Source organism: Colletotrichum navitas, assembly GCF_030913465.1.
Source record: "Colletotrichum navitas strain CBS 125086 chromosome Unknown LY79scaffold_145, whole genome shotgun sequence".
Classification (NCBI taxonomy): domain Eukaryota; kingdom Fungi; phylum Ascomycota; class Sordariomycetes; order Glomerellales; family Glomerellaceae; genus Colletotrichum; species Colletotrichum navitas.
The window spans coordinates 5,824-31,030 of NW_026850691.1; the positions used below are offsets into that span (position 1 = coordinate 5,824).

General features: G+C 52.1%; 7 protein-coding genes across 7 annotated transcripts; 4 read left to right on the forward strand and 3 right to left on the reverse strand.

The window, feature by feature from the left end:
- Positions 1-518: 518 nt before the first annotated feature.
- LY79DRAFT_572213 (uncharacterized protein) lies at positions 519-2,606 on the forward strand. The gene is made up of 3 exons (XM_060559335.1): positions 519-843; positions 904-1,227; positions 1,284-2,606. The coding sequence occupies exons 1-3, from the start codon at positions 675-677 to the stop codon at positions 2,483-2,485; spliced, it is 1,695 nt and encodes a 564-aa protein (XP_060407508.1). The 5' UTR covers positions 519-674; the 3' UTR covers positions 2,486-2,606.
- Positions 2,607-3,633: 1,027 nt separating this feature from the next.
- LY79DRAFT_572217 (major facilitator superfamily transporter) lies at positions 3,634-6,094 on the reverse strand. The gene is made up of 2 exons (XM_060559336.1): positions 5,963-6,094; positions 3,634-5,901 (listed from the first exon to the last, which is right to left on the reverse strand). Exon 2 carries the CDS (start codon positions 5,676-5,678, stop codon positions 3,915-3,917), a length of 1,764 nt encoding a protein of 587 aa, XP_060407509.1. The 5' UTR covers positions 5,679-5,901; positions 5,963-6,094; the 3' UTR covers positions 3,634-3,914.
- Positions 6,095-7,267: 1,173 nt separating this feature from the next.
- Positions 7,268-8,779, reverse strand: LY79DRAFT_572223 (uncharacterized protein). Its single transcript, XM_060559337.1, has 6 exons — positions 8,656-8,779; positions 8,573-8,609; positions 8,449-8,516; positions 8,013-8,395; positions 7,891-7,958; positions 7,268-7,830 (listed from the first exon to the last, which is right to left on the reverse strand). Exons 1-6 carry the CDS (start codon positions 8,725-8,727, stop codon positions 7,388-7,390), a joined length of 1,071 nt encoding a protein of 356 aa, XP_060407510.1. The 5' UTR covers positions 8,728-8,779; the 3' UTR covers positions 7,268-7,387.
- A 3,956-nt stretch (positions 8,780-12,735) lies between these two features.
- LY79DRAFT_594994 (uncharacterized protein) lies at positions 12,736-14,172 on the forward strand (the record flags this gene model as incomplete). The annotated part of the gene is made up of 3 exons (XM_060561742.1): positions 12,736-13,284; positions 13,311-13,355; positions 13,426-14,172. 3 exons carry the CDS (start codon positions 12,736-12,738, stop codon positions 14,170-14,172), a joined length of 1,341 nt encoding a protein of 446 aa, XP_060407511.1.
- A 279-nt stretch (positions 14,173-14,451) lies between these two features.
- LY79DRAFT_528984 (uncharacterized protein) lies at positions 14,452-15,108 on the forward strand (the record flags this gene model as incomplete). Its single annotated transcript, XM_060556076.1, has 1 exon — positions 14,452-15,108. One exon carries the CDS (start codon positions 14,452-14,454, stop codon positions 15,106-15,108), a length of 657 nt encoding a protein of 218 aa, XP_060407512.1.
- Positions 15,109-17,003: 1,895 nt separating this feature from the next.
- LY79DRAFT_572231 (ABC-2 type transporter) lies at positions 17,004-22,337 on the forward strand. The gene is made up of 10 exons (XM_060559338.1): positions 17,004-18,110; positions 18,162-18,474; positions 18,534-18,754; positions 18,811-19,365; positions 19,421-19,706; positions 19,759-20,432; positions 20,498-21,078; positions 21,137-21,207; positions 21,271-21,580; positions 21,638-22,337. Exons 1-10 carry the CDS (start codon positions 17,264-17,266, stop codon positions 22,169-22,171), a joined length of 4,392 nt encoding a protein of 1,463 aa, XP_060407513.1. The 5' UTR covers positions 17,004-17,263; the 3' UTR covers positions 22,172-22,337.
- Positions 22,338-23,013: 676 nt separating this feature from the next.
- LY79DRAFT_528998 (PX-associated-domain-containing protein) lies at positions 23,014-25,207 on the reverse strand (the record flags this gene model as incomplete). Its single annotated transcript, XM_060556078.1, has 3 exons — positions 23,014-24,175; positions 24,258-24,503; positions 24,603-25,207. The coding sequence occupies 3 exons, from the start codon at positions 25,205-25,207 to the stop codon at positions 23,014-23,016; spliced, it is 2,013 nt and encodes a 670-aa protein (XP_060407514.1).

Genomic DNA, 25,207 nt, shown 5'->3' on the forward strand with positions numbered 1-25,207 from the left:
AACATTGTTAGCACTATACTCCTAGCTAACAAAAGTAATACCTCTCCTTGCACTAACAAAAGTGTGTTAAGTAGCCTCTAATATAATATAACCAGCTACACTTAAACTAGCCACACTACTAGAGACAACAATATAGCTAATAACACCTAGAATAGCTATACTACTAGAGGCCTTGACTTTAAGAACACTATTAATCTAGTAGACCTCACTATTAACCTATCTAACTTTATTAATTGCAACAGCGGCAACGTTATCCCTGAGATATAACTACAGGATCACTAACTACATCAGGGCCACTAACTGCATTTTGGTAAAGAATAAGCGAATAAGAACTCAGGAAGAATTCAGGTGAATTAGCATTTTAAGAGGGGGGAATACATTTTTCAAGAGGGGGGAGGTTGCCACAGGCACAATACCCACACACTACCTACACAGGTACTCTCTAGATACATACCCTTAGGGGTATTTAACCCACTACATAGGTACAGCATAGTTAGATAGAATCAACCTTGATCATACACACACATGTTGACCCACCTTTGGTGAGCCCTGCCACTTTCTGAGCCCAATAAATAAGCAAGCACCTTTGAACACCGCACAATCTTAGCTGACCCCTCAACATTGCGACACGCGGATGCACACCCTTGCAGGGGCATACTTGACTAGACTTGCGGATGATGACCTTTAGGTCGTCCGTATTACCGATACATGGTCTACCGCCACTCTCGGTTGATGCTGCCAAGATGCCGCTTGATCATTCATCGACTGGGCAGACGTGGCAGGGCGTCACAGACCCTAAGCTCCGTAGGCAGCTCCAAAACCGCGAGAATCAGAGACTAAGCCGTAAGTCAGCCACATCTATTCCTGTTTGGTTGAACTATGAAACTATCGCATGTCTTGCAGGAAAAAGAAAAGCTGCACAGCGGGAAGCCACGAGACAGGCTCTCGCGGCCCGTCGCGCTAAGACCGCAGCAGGACCCAGACCAATTCTGCCAAAGCCGACAGGAGTCCAGCCACACGATACCGACCAGCCAAAACCCACGGCTCAGCAAAATCCTGAGATTCTCCGGGCGGGAGAAGGTGAAACTGCCGTGTGCCACCATACACATCAAGTGGAAAGTCAGCAGGTACTTCCCGCGCAAACATCACCTCCGAGAGTGATCAGTGCTTTCTTTGCAGCACACCCCGATCTGATGGATGCTCATACTCTTAGAGCCTTTCATTACAGTAAGTTCACGCGATAGTACAGCTAAGAAGGGAGGCTGTTGATCAGTGTATTCTAGCCGTCACCGAACTGTTACCTTCTTCAGGTATCCAAACGGCTGCCAGGGAGCCTCTTCATGCCGCGCTTTATCGTAGTGCGATGTCAGATCGGCTGACTTTCCTTTCCCTTGTAGCCGGAGGAGCATCTCGTCTCCGGTTCCTCACGAATTCCATCGAGGATAGCCGAGCCCGCTTCAAAGCTCAAAATCAGATCGCCCGCACAGTTCGTCAGCAACTCTCGGCCGGTATCACCACAATCTCTGACACTCTTGTATTCTCCCTCGTAACCATATCTATCGATCAAAATCCATACCTCCTATCATTAGCACCGGAAGATCGCTATGCTGGCGACTTCGAAACCCCAGTCAAATCTCTCGGAGGACTAATCTGGCTCGGCCTGATGAGCTATGAGCCCAACCTTCAAACTATGTGGATGCATCTTTTGAGGGCCAGGAATCCCTCGCTGAGTAATAAGGCGCCCGGACTTGCGGATAGCTTACAGTCCAGCGATATGTTGAGAGCTAGCGCGCTGTTACAAAAGCCCGACATGGAGATGCAGGAAGCCTACTGCTTACAGGAAGAAAAAGCAGCTGCCGCCCGACCTGACGCGAGTGAGGCGGATGCCTTCCATGTTGATGCACACTTCAAGAGTATTCTCCTTGACATTAAAGCGTGCTGCCGGCTTATCGACGCCTTTTTTGGGCACGTCCATCCCCTGTCCCCCGAAGCGAGCGAATTCGTTCAATTTCGGAACCTGATCCTCTACCGGCTCTTGTCGCTGCCACCCGGGGTGTCAGAGATTTGCCGTCTGACTGCGCTGGTCTTCAATTATGCTGTTCTGTACCCTTATCCAGACCCGCGCATCCTGTGGAAGCTGTGCCGCCAACTTGGCGCCATTCTTTCTGATCCGCAACAAACCACGAATGAAGATGCAGGCCTCCTGCTTTGGGCAGCTATGATTGGCGGCATCGCGGCGGCTCGCACCGTCGCCTATGACTCTTTCGTCAATAGTGTCAACAAATTCGCCGACCTGCTTGGGTTGGAGGACTGGCCCCAAACCGTGGCCCATCTGGAATCCTTCATTTGGCATGAGAGGGTTTGCGGGGCTGGTGGGAGGACTCTGTGGGCGCGGGCGCGGGCGTTGGCGTTGAGTAACAAAAGTTCCGGATACCTCTACTTGACGTCTCGGCCCAAAGCCATTATCGAGGAATGCTTCGATTGAGGAATCTGTTAACAGTGTCAAAAAAGAAGGTCAACAGACTTCATCTGATCCTGCATGGCGTCAATTGTACCCATTCACATAAACATTCTGTCACAATATATAAGCTACTATTACTGCCCACGTAACTAACGGTATTGTTTTGTTACGTGACACATTCTCATCTTTTGGCGTCACGGATTTTCAATTTGCCTTCTCTGAATGAGACAATGATTGGAATCATTTACAGTCACTCTGACCAGAGTACGGCAAGGCCAGTTGATCATCTATTAGATTAGCAAACCTCCGGTTTCCCATGTTCAATCGCCACTTTAGTTAGGGGTACCTGATCCTTCGCACAGCTGCTGGGGTGCTCACCTTCGGCATCTTGACCCAATACAGTGGTTGATGACAAGCCAAGACTATCGAACCCCCTGCATCCCAGTGCTTACTAGAGTAATTCTCACGGAGGATCAACTAATACACTTAATTCTTGCCAATTTAGTTCTGGCGTAGGAGCGGAGGATGGACTTTTGAAACTGCCTGCACTGAAAATGGAAGTCTGCGTGCCAGTCCAAAGGAGCACCGACGTGCGGCACGAAAATACCTAGAGCTTTTCTACCAGATACCAAATCTTGTTTGGGTATATAAGGCCATAACTTCAAGTAGCTTGTTAATAGGAGTCCTGTGTGTTTACTCAAAGCAACTCCATTGAAGCCTTCCTTTAACTCAAAATTCACTGAGCCGCATAAAGCATCAAGATGAAGGTTACGACCATTTTTTACGTGTTGGTTACCGGCTTTGCCGGTGTTAACGCTGTTAGTGTCAACGTGCACCCTGACACTATCAGAGGTCTTGTAAGCACAGTCGCAAACTGATATGCTCAGGTAAAGCCTGCCCCCTTGACCAGGGCTAATAGAGCAATAGGTTGAAGCCCGCTGCCACTGCGATGGTACATGCTGTGGTGGTAGTTGGTGTACGGACACTGACGCTGGACCCTGCTGCAACGGCGTTCCCTGCTAAGAGAAGATGAAAGGGGTTTCAAAAAGGATAACACACGAGAGTTCTCATGAAGTTTGGTGGTCACATGCGAGGGAGCGCCAATCATCATAGTTGCCAGTTCCATCAAACCAATTGATATCACATAATTCATAGAGTATCTTATTGAAACAAAACTCGCTAAAGCAGTTGTGCAATGTGGGCAAATCATTTGCTCAGGTATCCTCTGTGCTTTCACCCAGGTAAACTCTATCGATCTAGTGGTTGATTCTATAAGGGAATGGCATCAAGTGAAACATGGAGTTACAGGCGTGTAAATCCAGACACCAGACTAGACCGACTTCTTCCGTTGCGCCAGCCTTCTCATATGCAATCATGTCCTTGTTCACTGCTCCAAGTGACTTGACTGAGCAGTGCGCATACACCATGAGCTGCTTGAAATGCCATCCATCATTCAGTCGTCAGACTCTGTACATGCCTCCGGTTGCACTCGTTCCTCGGATAATTTCGGGTCCCTCAACGCAAAGGCGAAGCCGATCATCGGTATGCATATACACAATCCAGCAATGCACAGAAGCCTCTGAACAACCTTATAGCTGTCGATGATAGCATCTCGAATTTCTCCGCCAACAGGATAATGCTCAATGGTCGAGAATGGTGAGTTGTAAACAGCCTGGGCTAACGTCGAGTTGGGCTGGAAGGAAAGGTTGTGTTGCAACGTCGGAAAGAGAAGTTGTGTCCAAAGAGCACCTGACAAGCAGTTCCCCAAGGCACTACCGACATTGTAGATTGAAAGGTAGAGACTGGTGATAACAGCGACGTGCTCACGGTCAGCAGAAGCCTGGATAGACGCCTGAGTTGGGTATGCGAACAAGCCGCCCGCCAGGCCCATGGTTATCTGCGCGGCAATGATGCCTGATTGGGAGTCGGGGGTAGCGCCCCCGGGGTATAAAATAAGGATGCCGAACGATGCCGTAAAAATGCAAGCGCCTGCTATGATGATGCCTTTGAGTCTGCGGGTACTGTAGATGACAATGCCGATCAAAACGCCGCTGAAAACGCCGAAAAAAGAGAAAAATGACAAGATGCGGGTTGCCGTCTCGATGGAGAAATCGAATGCTACCACGAGCACGGTAAATAGATAGTTTCCTTGAGTCGACCACGCAAAGTTGAGAAGGCTTCGCACCGCCAAAGCCGACCAGACTCCGCGGTCCTTGAGGAGGCGGAAAGGTATGAGGGGAGCTTCGGCATAACGACTTTCCCAAAATATGAAGGCGGGAATGCATGACAGACCAAAAGCAAGGGGGGCGATGATCCCGAGGGACCTCCAATGGCTAGCGGTTCCTCCGGCCAGGGTGAGAGGCGCCAGAGTGAAGGAGAAGGCCGCGACGAGAATGGCAAGACCAATGGCATCCAGTTGGTGAAATAGGTCAACCGCTGCTCCCTTTGACTCAGAGTGGACCTCTAACTTCCGGGCACGTCGATCGACGAAGTATAGGCTCGTAAGTAGCGGAATGGAGCATACAGGTAGGATGATAGCCCACATTCCAATGCCCCATCTCCATGACATTACGCGCAGTACAGCAGCCGTTACGTTCCCACTAATCCACGTGTTGAAGACGAAAGGAATGGCCGGCATGTAGCTGAAGAATACCCGGGAGCGCATGGACGAGAAGTCGGCAACGAGAACCTCGAGAAGCAGGACGATGCAGGTCCACCCGATCTGATATAAGATGGCGCCTACGCAGAATAACTCTACGGAGGTTGCGCTGGCCTCCAGGGCTGTCCCGATAACATAGAAGAGAATCGACGCCGAAATGGTTTCGAACCGGCCGTAGATGTCGGCAACTTTGGCTGCGGTGGGCTGCGAGGCCACGGCGACGACGCTGCGCAGGAGGTTGATGGTCGAATGAGTCGAATGCAGGTTGAGGCTGGAAGTAGCGTAAGCTTGGAATGCGGATCGGACCTGACTGTCCAGGCCGTAGGCGCAGCCGACCAGGAAAATCCCGACAAAGAGCCAAACGCGTTCCGTGTTGCTAAGCTTCCCTGCTGCGGCATCGAGTTGTGCGACGCCGGGGAACGCATCTTGGGATGTTGTGGTGCGGTCGTTTCGGCTCGGTGCTCCGGCATTGGACGAGGGCTCGGGTTCGAGGAGTGGCGATGTCTCAGTGTTCGGGGCCGAAGCCGCGGGCCCGAGCTTCGTCCCCAAAGTCGGCATTGTCCCGATTTCTACGTCCTCGTGTTTATCGGATAGTGTATTCGGGCTCGGAACAGCTTTCTTGTAAGCTTCCGAGGCGTCTGGGTGGCGATCGTGCCCGTACCCGTACACTCAACGCCCAAGGTCAACCTAGAGCTGGCGACCGTAAGATTGGTCATCCGTGAAATGGAGAGGGTGTTTTTTTTCTTTTCCACTCTCGCTCCGCTATGCACCCAGTTTGCGCCTGCACAGGGGGTTCAGTCAGCAGGGGTTCGGTTGGTGTGGAAATACTCGGAACGACATACGGAGTCGTGAGCAAGTGTCAGGAGAGATTTGGTGGCTGAGATTCCGGAAAGGAAAGAAAAGAGAAAGTTCAAAGTTAGAATCAGGGTGATCGGCAGGAACAGCGAGTTGAAGGGTGCCTAAAATCCCACCTCTGGCTCGAGGAGGGGGGTAAACCTGTGTCAGCAGGCGAAGACCTGATGGGCGCCTAATGCGTCGGGTGATCAGATTAGATCATCTGATAAGATGGATCCATATTTACTGGCCAATCAGTGCATGTACTTCGGTATGACCTACCGCCGTAGCCGTCTATTTAAATATACATTGCCCGACTATATTTCTTAATAAACTTCCCAGTCATCTACAGTGCCAGGTCATTAATCTGGTCACACCAGAATATCTAGCCAATTAATACATCAGGATTCCTCCGCCAGGCCCACTTTCCCTTCTGCCTAAGGTTACCACATGTTAGTCTGAATGCATCGCGACAAGAGCTTCAGAGGCAGTTAATTGAGGTATATAGGGCTCTACCTCCAATACTTACCTGGAGGTTAATAGACTCTATCCAAGATAGGATTACTGAATGTATTAAAGTACGTGGCTGGTATACACGATATTAGAAACATGTATTTTGGCTGGAGTTTACACTATAATAATATGACTACGGTTTTATGTAGCCTTGTAAAATGTGGGGTAGACATCATGTGACCCTTAATAGTGTGACCAGATTACCTAATGACCTGGTACTGTAGCTACACCAAACTTAATCGTTTGAAATATGCCAGTTGGGAGTCTCACTCCTTTTGCTTCTGGACAGATGCACCACAAAACTCTCCTCCCTTAATGCCTGGACAACTTGCAACTATTAACACAGTGAAAGCTAGCGAGGATTTGGCCATTATTGACCGCTAAGTTGTTCGGCATCGGCTTAAACCTCGGGTTTCCGACACACAAGACATTCTGCGGTCGGCATGCATCGGCTGCCCACTGAAGGGGGAATTACAATAGTAAAGCGGTGGGGTTCTATCTCTCCACTTATGAGAGACGAGTGTCCACAGCGGCCCGAGAAACAAGCATCAAAGGGGTTTCCCGGTGTGTCTCAACAAACAGGTGATTGGCACACTGTCTGCGCCTATTGCGCTAAATGTACTCGGGCTCACTCGTGCAACGGAAACTAAGCCATCAGCACTGGAAGCTGGGAAGATTTCACAACCAGAATAACTCCTAGAATGAATTTGTCATATACACTCGAAACACACGACAGGCTATCGAGTTCCCATTTTGAGAATTCATGCTGCCTCATATGCTCTCCTCCTACCCGTTCTTCTTATCATCATGGCAGATATCGATCGATATTAGGCGCCAGTCATCTCAAGCTTAACCAAGTGTCCGACCGCGGCGAAAACGGCCGTGGGGTTCTTGAATTCTCTAGAAGCCAATGTTTACCGCTATACCTTCGGTTGCCCGTCCCCGTGCGCATTCGGCTCTAATCTCAGCTGCGAACTGAACTGCCTGATACGATCCACCACTGTCTGTCTGATCGGATTCTTTGGCAATTTAGAAGTCTGAGGTGGCGTTGTGATAATATTGTTCGACTGAATCAGATCGCGCATAGGAATCTTGTTCGAATCCTCTCCTACCAACTCGGATAATGATGATTCCTCGTTGGATACAACGCGCCGTCCGTGGCTTCTGGAACTTATTATTGGAATCTGTCCTGAATTCTTGGTGTCATTAGCCGCTGATCTGTCCGATTCCGATATTATTCGCGCCATTTGGAGGACTTTTGGGCACAGACTTCTCCAGACCCCACGGGTACTTGGGAGACAGGCTACAAAGATTCCTACGTCGAGCTCGATGGTAGACCAGATTGAAGTCTGGAACGAGCCGGCTAGCGTTCAACAACATGTCAGAATGCTAGCAGACATGGCAGGAATGAGTGGAAGCTAACCTGTAACATTGTAGGACTTCGCAAAGTCCTCGAGCACGTAGAGACGATAAATGCTGACTGCCGTGAACCTTCCCAATGTTAGCAATTAAAAAATACTTCATAGGTGGACCGATTGTGCTTACAACATTCCAATGCCAAATACGAGCATGACGCTCAACTTCTTTTTGAGTTTCATGTTAAGGTTATAGATTTGTGATAGCGGTAATAGCAGGATCCAGACATCCAGTATGACATTGAATCCGCCATGTGCTTCAGAAAAGGAATTTAGGCTAATGCATCTGCCTTCCGTTTCTCTTGTCCATCCGGTCCAAAAGTAGCTTATCGGCTGACAGGAGAAAACTGTGGTGGTAACAAACGTGATGTAACCCATAAGGTTAACAAGTTGAGTAGACCATAGGATCCTTCTAAACCTTGCATCCGGAAAGATGCGGAGATATAGAAAGAGGATTGAAGCCTTAATAGCCGCGAGGCAAGACATGTAGCATATACTCAGGATGTAAAATATCTTGTCCTAGTTATCATCCTGATCCGTAATTTGGAGACATTCTCAGAACTCACCAAAAGAACATCGGTTATTTGCTCAGGTCTCAAAGTCCAGATGTCTTTTCCGGCGCCAGCCTTTTCAGCTACAGTGACATACGTAAGTCTTTAGGTATACCATGGAGAAAAATGAATGGCCTACAAATAAAGCCTAGTGGAGTGAAAACCGTAAGAAAAGCCTGCAGGATATTAGACATTGTATGCGATGGATAGGACGAGCCATACATATGCGATCATGATCGTAGTGTCATCCCAGCCCCAAGATGAGATCTTCATCCATTTACTGGCGATGCGCATGATAAGAGGAATAGTTGGAAAGACCAGAGTAAACGCTCGCACATGTCGTATTACGTTACTGAGCTTAGCGAGGGACTCTGCTGGGGACACTCCACAGCCACTGCTCGTCTGATTTTTTACAACTATAAAACAGGAGCGATTAGCGTGATATCCACGGGTAGTATCATCATGTTGAACCTTACTCAGCGACTCCTTCACTGTACAGCTCGCAATAATGCATGTTTCTACTTGGCCAATGAAAACATCATCAGCGCACAGGCAAGTTTGGTTTGTACTACCACAATCAGAGAGATGGAGTTCTTGCAAGACGCATTTGATCTAGACGCGTCAGCTGGTGCCGTATATGATGCTTTAGTGATTCACTCACGCCACAGGACGGAATAGCCGTCAAGTCTACCGCTTGTACTACGCTACTCAGTCCGAGAAACAAAGCGAGTAAGGCGGATATTTGAGTGGTGGCCATCGGTTGGCCGACTGACGTCGTGACTCAAGTAGGGTCCTGCCGCAGGCAGTCTTTAGGTCTTCTTTCTCTGCGAGTTGCGAAGCTTGGGCAAGTATGGAATTATGGCCAAGAAAAAAGCAAAAGAAAAACAACTAATAGGCTCACAAAAGGAAATATGGCCATGAAGCAAGCTGACCTTCAAATCTTCTCGACTCTCATGTCTCCACTATCGATGCCTAGCGTGACCGGGCAGCCGGCGTTGTGATAAGCAGTGGAATGTCCTATTTAGTACGCCATCTTGTAGATCGCACAGTCAATTTGGTCAATATTCTCGAATCAGTTGCTCGGTAAGGTAGTGCGCACAGACAGTTGTCATTGTGCCCTGTCATACTGCAGTGGAAGCAGTTAGCGTAGAGCCCAAGAAATCTTTCTCGTGGGGGTCCTCTCGTAGGAAGTCTGCGTGACGGGCTGATCGGCAAGAGCAATCTTCACCAAGCGACCCTGGTTCGTCCCTCAGCTACCCACTCAGCATCACAGGCATACATTTCAAGTACTGGTAGACTCAGAATAGACTCCATAGGCATCACCGCTCGGACTAATCTCAGCGAAAGCACAGACACCGACGATGATGTTAAGTGGGAGGGGCTGCCATGAGATGCCCTCGTGGCATTGCAAGCGGTTCGACAAGGTCGAAGCTTCGACATTTTGGATGGAATGCTAAAAACGTGATTAACTACTTCTGGGTGAACTAGTAGTAAGTAGGTTTTCGCCTGGCGTCGACAGAGGAGCATCATGACTTAACGCCCTTGTCGAAGTGGAGTGGAAGATAATTCATGATCCTTCACCGGATATTAAACTGCAGAATGTCCGATAAGTCGGATATCCAGACATAAAGAAAGTTGGTCAGAGTTTTGACCCAACTCCAACTTGACCCGTTCGAGGCTCTTGGGTCAAATTGAGTGTTTCTGCCATAGTAGTAGACGGCCGAGTGCAAGGTAGGTAGTCGATATGCTTCAACTCAACGTGTCCGGGAAACTCTGAGAAATGTGGGGTGTCTGCCTCCCACATGCCGATCAGCTAACTATTTGATAGGACCCTCAGCGCCAACATTACATCTCGTTTTGAGTCTGCCAGGTCCTTCCATGCTCCACATCCTTTCGGATGGCACATTGCAGAAGATCGACAGCAGGCTAACCCTTGGGCAGGCAATGTACAAACGAAGCTTGCAGACTAGACTCCGTTGCTTGGCTGGGAATTTCCGAAGCTATTCTTCTGGTTTCTACTGGTTTGCGTGTTCCGCACGGTCGATAGCTGTGCCTAAGCCAAAAGATTGAGCACAGCAACTTCCTCGAGACGTCATGAGTGATGATGAATAAGACTTCCCCAAAGTATGCTGCTAGACTACAGAAGCCATAAGAAGACATTAATTTATCTTACTCCACGACAGACATCGCGACAGAAATCCTATTCGCTTGAACCGATCACTTATAATTGAGGCAAGGCCAAACGAAGCGTTCAAATCCGAGACAAGATGGCGTGTAACCTGTCTTACAAAAGGTTTATTTGTTGATTCTGTCTATCTTATAGGAGGAATTAGACGTAGAAAGATGCGAGTTACAATTACTCGACTATTCCTTTAGAATCAACATGGATCTATGTATCAAGATCACACGACTGGCGTTAACAAGTCCAATCTGTGCGCTAGATGGAAGGATTATTACTCATAGCTCGTGAGATGTTATTCTTTCGTGTATCGTCGTACTTATCGATGTAGCGATCATGTTTCTCTACGTCGTTGAGTCTTGGCACCTTGTCCTCCCCACACCATGCCCCCAGTCAAAGATGATGCTTATGACCAATAAAAGATAGGCTAGGGTGCTGGTCTTACCGGTTTTAAGTGAGAGTGCTATGTTATGGGCAAGTATTCCGTATCCTAGCGGCACCCTCCACGTTGAACATTCAGCAGTTCCAGAGGTGCTCATTACAGATAGTTTACAACAATACTGAAACTGAGCCAGTTGCGTCAAGGACAATTAGACAGGCTTGTTAAAGAAAAGCTGTAGCAGAAGTCGCTAGCGACAAGGGCAAACCTGATAAGAAACCGATCCAGAGCTTGTGTATGGAAATCCGGTATTGGAAGAAAAGCTTCCTGAAGTGGTTCTATTGTGTAAGGTATATAGCTTATTACTTACTGTCTTTCGAGAAATATACCTAGATTGAGGAGGAATCATTTCGCTCAAGGCGTTTGACTGCGGCCTCCTCTCCCGTCACCGGGCACGTAATTTTCGGTGACCGACGCCGACATGACATCGAAACGACATGGTTTGCCTTAATGTAGCTGACCTTTGACGGGTCTTTGGAGCATACTACAATGTAAAATCAGCGAAAATTTACTCTTGTTGGAAAGGAGCTGTGTTCTTCAATCTCGGGTTGGAACACCTTTTACTCATCGGCTAGAGGCATGGCTAGTTGGATGACTTTTTAGGCTATATGCTTATGTACTGATGCACCTAACAAGTGCCCCAGCTAGCGAAGTATCCGAGTAGGTATATTTCTGTCCTTATATCAGTCCGATTACATAGGTAGTTTGTAGCGCGATGGTCACTTTTGCGACAGGCCAGCTCTTCGCTGATTATATCAATTTGCGAACCTTACTGACTGCACATGGTCATTTAGTTACTGTAAGCCCGGTTTCTGCCTTCTAAGTTGTAAGCGTGCTGATTACGTTTCACTCAGGACATAAACATTTGTTTCACTGAGATTTTTGTCATGTAAATACTGGTTTAATATCACTAGATTTGCACACGTGTACTGATGACTCTTGAAAATCGACATTATTCTCTTCATCCGGGGGGTTGGAATTTTAGAGTTTGGACAGCAGTTCCACTCCTTGAACTCTACTCTACCACATATTCCTTGCCTCCCGCGAATAACACAATGGGCTGATTGGCTTCCAACCGGCCCCGAACCAAATATAGATAGTCAAAGTGCAGACTTCTTGACAGTTCCAACTGTAACCCAATATTTAATTGGCCCGGTTCCTTGACTCGGTGATCTCATTGTTTTGCTTCTATACCAGATTGCCAGGTCCAGGAGAAGCCAAGCCACCTGAAATAAACTAGCTCGCCGAACTATCCAGATTCATGACAGATTTGATCCCCAAAGGACAGCCCATAGGTTGTTCCTACACCATGAGTCGTCGATTATTTGAGTTCTCGCCCATCAGGAGAGCCCTGCTGAGTAGAAACACCAGTATTGAAACACTGCCACGAAACGAGGAAGCTTCGAAATGCCCGACCTTTCTGACTTCCTCAACGTCAATCTGTGGGGCCAACGATGTGCGGCTGTCAGACGTAGAATAAGACTCAACCCTGCGAAGCCACTGGCATCGGACCGGGCGCGCTGCCGCTGGATGGTACAAGTACAGGAGGCAAGCCTACGCGACATGTCCTTGTGATGCAGCAACTCTCTTTTGGCTGCTTTTGGAGCGATGTCAGGTTCTTGGGCAAAGCCGGCAGATATGGCATCAAACCGACCTGGTGATACCCTTTAGTACCTTTGCAGTCATGAAGGGCGACGACAATACTCTTTCTCCACTCCCTCCCGACATGCGCCATGGGCTTGAAGCCGTGGTCGCCTTTTCTGGCCTTTCCTTTGTCACATCTTCCACGCTTCTTGTCTATCTCATCGGCCGACTAGCACTGTGGCTTTCGAGGACGTGCCCGAAACGGTTGCAGTCATCTACGCAAACCGACGACGTCGTTAGGCTACCCCAAGAACTTAGTACTCGATACCACGCACATACCAGCGAGAAACAAAGACGTGTTCCAAGCCAGTTCCTCGTCCTTCTACTCAACGTTCTCCTGGCAGATACGATCCAAGCTTGCGCCTTCCTCTTAAGCATCATATGGCTAGTGGAGGATGGTATCGCCGGCAACTCGCCAAGATGCCGGGTGCAAGGGTGGCTCATCTCGACGGGGAACTTCGCCTCGACCGCCTTTGTTGCGGCCATTGCGGTCCACACCTACCTGACGCTTGTAAGAGGAATCAGGATACCATACAAGATTTTCTACGGTGTCGTCATCTTCCTGTGGCTCTTCGTGCTTCTCGCGTCTGTCCTGGGTATAATAATCATTGCCAGCAACGGCGCAGGCGCCGGGGCTTCTACGTCCGCGACGGGGCTTGGGTAAACGAATCCGTTCTCCGTCAACCGCAGCTGAGCTATTAATGACCTGTTGCTGACTTTGAGGTGGTAGTGCTGGATCAATACCAAGTATGCAATCTTGCGTGTCACGCTACACTATATATGGATGGTTCTCTTGATCACAATGGGCACCATATCTTACGTCGCGGTTTTCGTTCACTTTCATCGGAAGGACAAGGCCGTGGCTGTCGTGGAGGAAGCTTTTGTCGATGCCGCTCCCGGTCTCACGGGTTCGCCTCATATATTGAGGCGGAAGGACCAGGAGACGGATGTAAAAACGCGTGTTGTCTTTTTGATGTATCCTCTCGTTTTCCTCCTGTGCACAGCGCCTCTGGCTCTGGGACAAGTGATGCAGCACGGCGGCGTCAAGCTCCCGACGGCATATCTTGCTTGGGCTGGCGTGATGATCTCCTCCAACGGATGGCTCGACGTGCTGGTATTTTCGTTCACGCGGGGCCGCATCCTCTTCGTCGCGCCCGTTGGCGAGCAAAACGTGAGACTCGACACGTTCGAGCTTACCCCGATGGGCCGGCAGTATGGCTACCGAGTGTGGATCCACAGCGGGCCGCCGGAAGACTCCCAGACTCCCGGACGGGTAGGCATCTTCGCCTCGGAGGGCCGCCATGATCGCTGCGAGAGCCAAAAGTCACTGCGAGGCCGGGACGTGTGTGACCCCGAAGGCATTCAGCTCGAGACGGTCACCCGGGTTTTCGTCGAAGAGCCTGACAGAAAGATTGATTCAATGGCTTCAGAGACTGTTGGCAAGCTCTTTCAACAGAGCGTTGACTCCTGCAAGTGAAACCACCCAGCGAGACGGCCGCGAGGCCGCATTGTTTCGGACTTGATGCGACTACACAATTGGAGTAATTAATAGCGGAGGTCGGCGTGACTCCTCCGTTGCCGCAGTGGCTTCGTGGCGTCGTGGCTGAAGGCTTGTGAGCCGGCCATGAAAAGATATATGTCCGCTCCGCGCCGCGCCATCACTCAGCTTTCTTTCATAGAAGACCCATGGCAGTCTCAAGCATGGACGACGCGCCTGCTTCGCTGCATCCCTCACGAACCTTACAAAGGATTCAATATGCCTACCAGTGCATCGGGCCAAAACGACAACAAGGGCCACAAACCGCCCTCCCCTTTCCGCCAAATCAGAGCATGGTTCGATGAGGAAAGTATTACGGTCTACCAGGCCTATAATTTGTCCATCGCGACGGCAGCTGTGAAGGCCCAGAGGCTCGACGCGTCGCCGGGCTTCAAAGTCACCCGGATGACCTGGATCAAGCCGAGCTGGGCCTGGATGCTGTATCGCGCGGGGTATTCGTTCAAGGATCCGGGACAGGAACGTATCTTGGCGCTCAAGATGAGGCACGGCGACTTTATCGGTTTGCTTCGAAAGGGTGTTATAGCTCGTCGTGGAAACGAGAACAGGGACGGCCGCGAAATCAAGATTCAATGGGACCCTGAGCGGGACGTGCGCCTGGAGAGACTGCAGCACCGCAGCATACAGATCGGCATCCCCCCCGATATCTGTCGGGATTGGGTCGCCACCATGATTGTTGGCATCGAGGATGTCACGGCGCGTGCCAGGAAACTGAAGAGGGTTTTGGAAGAGCGGCCCGGCGTCGATGATGGGGAACTAATCGATCTGGGACTGCTCCCAGCGGAGAAGGAATTTGAGGTTCCAAAGGACGTGGAAGAGCTTCTCGAGATGAACCCGTCCGAGAGACTATATGACTAAGGCGTGTTTGAGTCAAAGGTCATAGTGACTGGGTCGATCCATCTTCGAGTGTTTCCAGCCCGCCTTTATCTGAGAAGTTCCGAGTCAGCCGCCTTGTTGTGTCCAATGCTGCCCAGTGATTTACTTGCACGTCAAGCCCGTTTCATCACTTAACTCATCAGTCTCTGCGTTGCGAACAAGGTGTAGAAATATGGCCGAGTTGAGTGAATATGAGTCAACATGAATGAGCCATATAACAACCTTGGCGTTGCACGGTGTCTGGGCCCTCTTGACAGGCCAGGCGGGCCGGAGCAATGACGTCGGAGTTTAGCACGTTGACCGCAGGTTCAAATCCAGACTCCAAAAATGCAGTTGACTGACTGTGAGAACGTCTTCATGCGTACTTGGCATTTGGTCGTGGCGTCTATGGCTAGCCACACATAGCGAGAAGTTGCTGCGTGTCACTGTCTAAGCTGCGGGACTACCCACGCATCTGTGCCCTGGAATAGTAAAGATAGGCTCCTGACAAAGAGAGGGGGGAAAGCCTTTGCAGGCGTCCCGCCGGCCAATACCAACAGGAGGCCGGGATACCAGAATGGGAAAGCGTAAAGCCAATCCAAGGGGCTGTGAGCCCGTGATACATAGCATCTCTCTTCGTTGCAAGCAGGCCAGGCCAGGACAGGACGGGTTCAGCTGCACACCGCTGACAGGAGTTGTTGGTACGGTGGGAAAGTATGCGCATGCTCTTGGCCGGAATTTAGCGGGAAAAAGGTACAGAGCTGTGCATGTCACGTCCCGTCAGGTGCATGAGTGATACCGTGCTGCCCTGAGACATGGATTCCCATTGCAGCACGCGCCGATCCGTTGCAACGCCTGGCGGGTCGGGAACTGCAAGTTTGAACGGCAGATTAGGTTTCTTATCGAAGGGCCTCATATCGTAGAGACCTACCTCATTTATCTCGTCGAGAGTGCGGTGGTGTGTCTCGTCGAGGAGAGCTACCGGGAAACTGCCATACAGCGGCTATCAATAAGGTTCCTAAGAAAAGGCCTGGGTACCGGCTACGGGAATAGGAGGGAGGGGCTGTGCAACAACACATCAGCAAACGCCGGGTCTTTGCGTCGGACTGCAATCCGGCCCATAGGTTCAAGATGGTGAATGCAATGGCGAGCTCTCTCGAGTCAGCGAAGACGCCCGTATGCTCAAGTCTTTGTCGTGCTTCATATAGTCTGGTCAGGCTGGGTATTGGCGCTGGAAACCGGGCTCGCCACCGACGCATTGCCACGCTAGAGAGGCGGCAGAGTGGCTCAAATGCCGGGCCCCACCAGGACCCTCCCAAGGAATTTGGATTCCGCTTTGCTCGTGAGCGGGAAGAAGCTTGGCCCTAACCGGATTGATAGTGGCGCTTGTCTCAGATGCGGTGCACATGCAGGCTCTGCTGGCTGGCAAGAGTGTCGGGCGGTATGTCATCACTCCAGCCGGCGTGGAGTTTACGCACATAAACCCGAGGACGAGGGCTTTTCGGAGGCGATCCGTTGGTCCCACGCAGTTTCTGAGTTGGGTTGGTCATACATCCCTCCCACGGAAATTCGAGATTACATCGACTCCACAAGCTTGAAAGCCGTGCCGGAACTCAAAAGGCAGACCGACAATCTCTCCACCCCCTTTTTCTGCAGAACGCGCATCTCAGAACCCTTGTTTTCTTGGGGGGAGGCAAGGAGGTGAGACGGCCCGGCGCGAATTACAAAGCATCGTCGTCCGTGGAGTGCATGTCGAGAACGGGTTTCCTAATGGACGATAACGTTGACGGCATGTAAGCCGAGTGGAGCCAGCTTAGGTACCTAGGTAGAAAGACATCTTGGCTTAGAACGACTCGACATAATAATTAGACGCTGTTTCCTCGAGGTGAGTTTTATCCCTTTACTTTTCCTTTCCTTTCCTTTCCTTTTTCAGTGTTCGTTGAACTTTTGCGATTTAGGAAAGAGAAGGGGACCGCCCTGGTCCTGCACAATCCACATTGCACACCTGCCAGTATTCGCGAATCGCGTGTCTCTCCTTCTCTACCGAACAACACACCATCCCCAGTATATCCATAACAAAATACTTGAGGGCGAAAACAGCAACAACAACAACAACAGCCGAAATCCCTTCACTTTTCGGCCTCAGCAAAAGAGCGCCATGGCCGGAACAATGGGGCCGGAATCAGACGGCCGATGGGGCGAGAATGCGGCCGGCGACATTTCAGTCCACGCTGCGCTTGAGGAGTTTCATGGCCTTGAGAAGGAGCTTAGTACGATCCAGAGGCAGCACTCCGCCGCCTACAACCAGGGACCGTCCAAAAAGCATAATGGCGATGCCGGCGGCGAGAGCGATTCTACCGTTGCCCCCAGCTTGTCTGCCGACAACTCATTCGACCTGCCCGACTTCCTCAGAAGGGGGATCATGGACATGCGCACCCCGAGCGGCGGTCCGGCGAAACGTCTCGGTGTGTCATTCAAGAACCTGACGGTCAAGGGCGTCGAATCATCGACCAAACAAGTCATCACATTTCCCCGGGATTTGCTGAATACCTTCGGACCCGACTTCTACCATTTTGTCACCAGCATCTTCCCCAAACTCAAGCTCCACAAGGACCCTACCGTCGACCTCGTCAGGAATATGACGGGGACGGTGCGCCACGGCGAGATCATGTTGGTTTTGGGTCGGCCGGGTTCGGGTTGCTCGACCTTCCTCAAGGCTATTGCAAATCAACGGGACGAGTATGTCAAGGTTGAAGGCGACGTTCACTACGGTGTCATCCCAGCCGACGACCAGTTGCAACGCTTCAGAGGCGAGGTCGTCTACTGTGAAGAAGATGACCGCCATTTCCCCTCCCTTACGGTATGGCAAACGTTATGGTTTGCCCTGAAGACCAAAACCCGGAAGCGGGAACAGTGGACTATTCCGCCCATCCTAGACTCTCTGCTTCAAATGTTTGGGATCGAGCACACGCAGAACACATTGGTCGGAGACGAACATATCCGAGGTAGGCGCCCCGTCATCGTTGGTTACGAACTGCGGAGCTGATCCTGGACAGGTGTCTCCGGAGGAGAACGGAAACGTGTAAGTCTAGCAGAGACGCTGGCCACAAGAGCATCCGTTGTTTGCTGGGACAACTCAACTCGGGGCCTCGATGCCAGCACAGCCCTGAGCTTTGCCAAAGCGCTTCGTGTGTACACCGATGTCAGCGGCCGCACTACGCTTGTTACGCTGTATCAAGCAGGAGAATCGATTTACGAGTTGATGGACAAGGTCCTTGTGATAGACGACGGACGCATGCTTTTTCAAGGACCAGCAGATGAAGCGAAGAAATATTTCCAAGACTTGGGCTATTTATGTCCCCCACGGCAGTAAGTCATAGCGCGATTTGGCTTTCTTGCTGTAATCAACTGACATGAACGTTGCATAGGACCACCGCCGACTTCCTGACTTCTATTGCCGACAAGAACGCGCGACGCTTCCAGCCTGGCCGAGAGGATACAGCTCCCAAAACGGCCGAGGAGCTCGAGCAGGCCTTCCTCAACAGCGAGCACTACCAGCGCATACTTGAAGATGTTGAGGACTATGAACGTGAAAGTAGGTCGGCAAACAACGAGAAGCACCGTGTTTTCGAGGCCACAGTGAAGGATTGTAAGTTTGAACTGCCTCACCTGTCCACTTGCGTCGGCTCCTAACAGCCGATGCAGCCAAGAGCAAAACCGTCATTGGCGACTCTGTCTACACCGTATCATTCCTAAGACAGGTCGCCGCCTGCACCAAGCGTCAAGCCTGGCTCTTTTGGGGCGACCTCAGCTCCTTCTATACGAAACTAGTCATCACTGTCGCCAACAGTCTCATCGTCTCGTCACTTTTCTACAACTCCGGACAAGATACATCCTCAGTTTTCGCGCGCGGTGGTATCGTCTTCTTCTCCATCGCCTTCATCGGATGGCTCCAGTTTGCGGAGCTTGTTCCTGCAATATCCGGGCGTGCGACAATCGAGAGACAACGAGTTTTTGCCTTCTACAGACCATCGGCAGTGGTGATTTCCAGGATGCTCTTGGACTTCCCGCTGATCCTAATCTTGACTGTTTTATTCTGCGTGCCCGCTTACTTCCTAGGTCGGTTCGATGTTGACGCAGCCAAGTTTTGGATCTATACACTGTTCGTGTATACGACAACCTTCTGCCTCACAACTATGTACCGGATGTTTTCGTCACTTTCATCGACAGTAGATGATTCAGTCCGCCTTGTGGGTGTCGGTACGTTGTTAACTCTCCCTTTAGAAAACCTTTGAATGGGCTGCTGATTGTGTAGTCTTGAACATCATGTTCATCCTGACAGGATATGTCATTCCCAAACCCGCTCTTCTCAGCGACTCAATATGGTTTGGTTGGATCTACTATATCAATCCTGTAGCCTATGGTTTCGAGGCGCTAGAAACGAACGAGTTCTTCGCACGGGAATTGCAGTGCAGCGAGTCTCAACTGGTGCCGCGTGGACCTGGCTCGGATCCCAGGTACCAGGGCTGCTCTCTTCCTGGATCAACACTTGGCAACACAACTGTCAGCGGTCCAGCTTATTTGGAGGCTTCATACCAATAGTATGTTTGCTGCTGTCTTTTACCGCACCACTGATGGCTAACGGTTCCTCAGCTCGAGGGCGAACCTGTGGCGCAACTTTGGAATCATAGCCGCCTTTACCGTGTTTTACCTAGGTGTGACTGTTTTGGCTGTTGAGACGGTCAAGTTCAAGGGCACCGGAGCCCAGTCTCTGATATTCGCCAAACAAGGAGGAACCAAAAAAGAAGAGGCCAACGAGGCCGAAGTAGCTGAAGAAACGTTTGAGCCTATTGGGGACGGTCAAAGTGTCTTCACGTTTAAGGACATTAACTACACGGTTCCTTATGGCAACGGGGAGCGACAGCTGCTTAACAGAGTTTGTGGGTACGCCAAACCTGGAAAAATGATTGCGCTTATGGGTAGTTCTGGTGCTGGCAAGACGACTCTGCTCAACACTATTGCTCAGAGACAGAATTTCGGCGTGGTTTCTGGCGAGATGTTGGTCAACGGAGCCAGCCTGGGTCCCGAGTTTCAGAGGAGTACTGGCTTCTGTGAGCAGAGGGACATCCATGAGGGGACTGCAACGATCCGAGAAGCACTGGAATTCTCCGCGTTGCTACGGCAAGAGAGTGCAATTCCGCGTAAGGAGAAGATTGCCTATGTGGACAGAATCATCCATTTACTCGAGTTGAGCGACTTACAGCACGCCATTATCTCTTCTTTGACAGTCGAACAACGGAAGCGAGTCACCATCGGAGTTGAGCTTGGTGAGTTCTCCAGCAACTTGCATAACATCCGTAGTGGCTTCATAGACTGACTTACGACCTGTCAGCCGCTAAGCCTAAGCTCCTTCTCTTCTTGGACGAACCTACGAGTGGTCTTGACAGCCAGTCTGCGTTTTCCATTGTCAGATTCCTTCGAAAACTATGTGACGCAGGCCAGGCAATCATCTGCACTATCCACCAGCCTTCCTCTGACCTTATCGAGCAATTCGATATGATCCTCGGTCTCAACAGGGGCGGAAGGACCTTTTACTTTGGCCCGGTTGGCACAAACGGTTCCGTTGTCATCGACTACTTTGCGCAAAGGGGTTTCCCTTGCCCACCGAGCCGCAACGTGGCCGAGTTTATCCTGGAGACAGCCTCAGCATCCTCCGACGGAAAACGCATTGACTGGGGCGATGAGTGGCTCAGGTCCGACGAGCACAAGGCCATTGTCGCAGAGATTGACCAGATCGCTGCCGAGAGACGCCCGCCCACGACCAGTCTGGCGGCTCAGACGGACTTTGCGGCGTCTACCGCATACCAATCCCTACTGCTCACGAAGAGAATGTTTGTCCAGCACTGGCGTGAACCCCAATACTTGTACAGCAGGGTATTTGTTCACGCCATTATCGGCATCTTCAACGGGTTTGTAAGCGTTGCCTCCTTCGGATCTTGTCGAGCAACGTGAAAGCTGACTCGAGTAACAGACGTTTTGGATGCTCGGAAACGACATCGCAAGCACGCAGAATCGCATGTTCAGCGCCATCATCCTCATCTTGTGAGTGCACCTAAATACAAGACCTTGCGGTCATTGAAACCCTCCTTGCTGATACAACGATAGCTTCATCCCACCGACAGTGGTCAACTCCGTTGTGTTGAAGTTCTTCCAGAACCGGGATCTCTGGGAACACAGAGAGCTGCCAAGCCGCACGTATGGATGGGTTGCCTTTTGCACTGCCAACGTGGTCTGCGAGATACCCATGGCCATAGTGTCTGCCACCATTTACTGGCTCTTGTGGTTCTTCCCTGTGGGGTACCCGATGACTGCCGCGAGCTATAGCTATTTGATGGTCCTTGTCTGGTCTCTCTTCCAATCGAGCTGGGGACAGTGGATCTCGGCCTTTGGGCCTTCCTACTCCAAGATCTCGAACGTAAGTGCCCATCTGTAGTGACTGCTGAGAGTTAGTAACTGATTCACCTTCTGGCAGATTCTTCCTTTCTTCTTCGTTATGGTAGCCATCTTCAACGGCATTCTGGTTCCGTACGACTCAACGCCAGTCTTCTGGAAGTACTGGATGTACTACATAAATCCGTCAACCTGGTTCGCCCGTGGAGTCCTATCCGCGGTCCTCCCGCCAGAGGCAGTGCAGTGCAGCTCAGTGGAGCTTGCGCGGTTCAACCCGCCGCCTGGGTCGACCTGCGGACAGTACGCCGAGCGATTCGTCAACGAGGTCGCCAGGGCAGGGTACTTGGAGAACCCCGAGGCGACGTCCAACTGCGGCTACTGCCCGTACAGCGACGGCAGCGAGTACATGCGAACGCTCAACGTCCACTCCACCGACAAGTGGCCCTCGTTCGGCATCTTGATCGGCTTTGCCGTCGCCAACTGGGCTCTCGTCTACTTGTTTGTCTACACGGTCCGTATCAAGGGGTGGACATTTGGGATTTCGACGGTCTCGAAGCAGTGCTCAAAGTTTCTGGGACGATTTAGACGCAGCAAGCAGACCGCAAGCGAAGTATAATTATGTTTATGTCGGCAGGCTTGGAGAGAGGGTAGAAAAGCATGCAGCCGCTGTGTTGCATCTTGTGCCCCGTCGAACCCGTTGAGAATGAGAACTACGGGAACTAGAGACAATAAAATCAGGTGACTTGATAGATGGACGTAGATTTTAATATTGGAATGATAGAGCTCTGTTGATGTCCACGATTGGCTTTTGTCATTGGCGCCTTGATTGGAACCGATCTGCCCTACACCGATGCCGTTGCAGCCTGCTGCTCGCTCCAGACTACATATCGAAGGCCATAGGAAAGTCTTGTATATTTTTTTCTATCGTCAAGCCGCCAGAAGAATAGCTAGGGCACGGTTGATTTCCGAGCTGGCCGCCGTCGTTCCACCGAGCTCCCTGGGTTCACGCAGAACCGGCTTCGGGTGCTCTTGGCCCATGGCTCGTCGGCTTTAGGTCATTACCTGAAGAGCTATATATATCCTTACCGCAAAGTCGTGAAAGGGCACTTTGATTTGGATGCGGTCATGATGTTCTGACGATTCTTTTTTCCAGTGTCTATACTCGGACCGTTTGCCACCCGCCTAATGCCAAAACCAAATCCCCCAAGACGCCAGGCCGGGCGTGTTGAAGCGAGAAAACACAAAGCCGTGTCCTCGTGCAACCATGCGCAGTCATGCTCCCCACCCATAGTGTATATAACCTTGCCCCCTGATCTGTTGCCCAAGAACCCACAAAATGATCATTTCGAAAATGTCAACGCTGCATACGCCCTTCATAGCCATCCAAGAAAAGAGAGAGAGAGTGTGTGTGTGTGTGTGTGAGGGTGAGAGAGGGAGAGAGAGAAAGGGGAGTAATAATCAAAACTTTACACCGTGTTGATCTCCGGAGCCGTTGGCCGCAGCGCCGTTGGAACTCGATACCAAGAGAAGCTTCTTCTCGAACATGGGCGCCAGCGCCTCGATGACGGGCTGCACGTCCGGAGCCTCGGGAGCCGAGGAGATGCTCATCTTGCCGACGGCGGCGGCGACCTCGCTCGCGTTGCTCGACGCGGACGCGCGCTTGCCCTTCGGTGGTGGCGGCGGCGCCTTGACGTCCCTGCCTCGGCGGACGGGGCCAATGGGGCTCGCGGGCGTGATGAGGGTCTCGTCCATCAGGGACTGCCACCGGGCGAGATAGACGCCTGGGCCGGCCATGCTGGACGAACCGCCGTTGAGGATGGCCTGCATGCGGGCCAGCGACAGCTCGTCCAGCTCGCGCAGGTAGGCGGCCTGGGCGTCGATGATGGGCAGCAGGGCCTCCTTTGTCGCGTCGGGGACGCGGCAGAAGATGGCGGTCAGCTGGTCCTCGATGCTCTCGCCGCCCCTGTTGGCCTTGCGGAAGGCGGTGAGCGAGTCCTTGCACCAGGCCCTGAACTGGTCGGCGACCTCGGGGCAGTTCTTGCAGAGGGCGTGCAGCCACTTGTACAGGAGGTGCCTGTTCTTCTTGCAGAGCTGGACGTAGTCCTCGACGGTGGGCATGACGTCGGGGTCGTCCTTGGACCTGCCCTTCCTCGGCTTGCTGGTGGCGATGAGCTGGTCGAGGAAGGTCTGGGCGTCCCTGAGGTGGTCGGAGAGGTCGACCTTGTTGTGGACGGCGCGGATGATGGGGTCGAAGCCGGCGACGGCCTCGCGGACGAGCTGGGTGAGGAGGTCGGGGCTCTGCTTGCAGAGGGTGGCGATGATGACCTCGCGGTCCCGCATGCCGAGGAGCGCCGCGTAGTACTCGAGGCACAGCCCGTGCTCGTCGCCGCTCAGGTCGGCCAGGAGGACCGGGTCGGCGGTCTCGAGGACGACGGCGATGACGGACCTGCCCCGGCGCACGCTCTCGGCGCGGGCGGCCTCGCGGGCCTCGCTGGGCGAGTCGACGTGCGCGCGGATGGCGTCGAGGGCGCCCTTGCTCGGCCTGTTCTTGGCCTTTGATATCCTGTCGATGGTCTTCTTGAACTCTGCGCAGTCCCAGCCGAGAATGACGGAGATGATTCTGTTGCGGACCGGTGTGAGCCATTGGGTGCGTGTGTGCGTGTGTGTGTGTGTGTGTGTCTGTGTGTGAAAAGGTGACTTACCTCTGCATAAGGTTCATTCCGTCGGCGGCGTCCTTGGTGATGCCGAACCAGTTGGAGACGGAGCCGACGCTGATCTTGGCCAGGAAGATCTTCATCATGCCGGCGATCATGGTGGCGGCGTTGCCGACCTTGAGGGTCTGCCGGACCATGTTGTAGGGAACCATCTTGTGGACCTGCTCCAGGAGCTTGACCAGGTACTGTCCCTCGGGGGAGACGATCAAGACCTGATGGACCAGGCTCGACAAGCTGGACCGACCGGGGGTGTTTAGCACACGAGGGCTTCTTCCGACCTGGGCCATTGCGGGGGGGAAGGGGGGACTGAGATGGAGGGGGGATGGAACCTACTGGAGAATGATGTACTCGTTGACGGCGCGCGTCATGGGGGAATGAGAGTCAAAGTCTTCGGTCTTGGCCAGGTGGTCGATCAGGTCGTCGCAGAGGTCCCCGTAGACGAGGTCGTGCATGGCGTCGTCCCAGGCGCGGGCCAGGTCGGGGGCGCTGGCGAGGTCGTACTCGGCGGGGCGCGCGGCCGGGTCGCTGTAGGGGGCGCCGCCGATGGCGCCGCGGACGACGGCCTCGATGACGGCGGAGGAGCTGGTGGCCAGGGTCTTCCTAATGCCCAGGGCGCCCTTGTCGTAGGCCTCGGACAGGCCGGCGTCGGCGAAGCTGGCGATGATGCCCTGGACGCGGACGCTCCAGAAGTCGGGGGCGAAGGTGCGGACGCCGGGCAGCTTCAGGGTGAACCAGGTGAAGATGGTCTGCAGCAGGGGCGCGGAGCACTCGCGGGCGTAGGAGCCGGAGCGGCCCTGGACGAAGGGGTGGCCAAAGTTGGCGATGGTCTCGGGCCTCTTGAACTTCTCGATCTCGTGGTAGGTCTCGAAGTGGGTGAGGATGTTGAAGAGCGCCTTGATCTGCTCGGCAGACAGGGGCGAGGCTGGAGGGAGGGCCAT

Excerpts from the sequence above, each read along its gene's own strand:
- LY79DRAFT_572213 (XM_060559335.1), top strand. The coding sequence starts at position 675 with ATGATGACCTTTAGGTCGTCCGTATTACCGATACATGGTCTACCGCCA. Across the intron at positions 844-903 it reads CGAGAATCAGAGACTAAGCC|GAAAAAGAAAAGCTGCACAG; the intron begins GTAAGTCAGCCA and ends CATGTCTTGCAG. Across the intron at positions 1,228-1,283 it reads TCTTAGAGCCTTTCATTACA|CCGTCACCGAACTGTTACCT; the intron begins GTAAGTTCACGC and ends AGTGTATTCTAG.
- LY79DRAFT_572217 (XM_060559336.1), bottom strand. The coding sequence starts at position 5,678 with ATGCCGACTTTGGGGACGAAGCTCGGGCCCGCGGCTTCGGCCCCGAAC.
- LY79DRAFT_572223 (XM_060559337.1), bottom strand. The coding sequence starts at position 8,727 with ATGCGCATCGCCAGTAAATGGATGAAGATCTCATCTTGGGGCTGGGAT. Across the intron at positions 8,517-8,572 it reads CACTCCACTAGGCTTTATTT|CTGAAAAGGCTGGCGCCGGA; the intron begins GTAGGCCATTCA and ends ATGTCACTGTAG. Across the intron at positions 8,396-8,448 it reads AAATAACCGATGTTCTTTTG|ATATTTTACATCCTGAGTAT; the intron begins GTGAGTTCTGAG and ends AACTAGGACAAG.
- LY79DRAFT_572231 (XM_060559338.1), top strand. The coding sequence starts at position 17,264 with ATGGCCGGAACAATGGGGCCGGAATCAGACGGCCGATGGGGCGAGAAT. Across the intron at positions 18,111-18,161 it reads CGGAGACGAACATATCCGAG|GTGTCTCCGGAGGAGAACGG; the intron begins GTAGGCGCCCCG and ends GATCCTGGACAG. Across the intron at positions 21,208-21,270 it reads AGCGCCATCATCCTCATCTT|CTTCATCCCACCGACAGTGG; the intron begins GTGAGTGCACCT and ends ATACAACGATAG.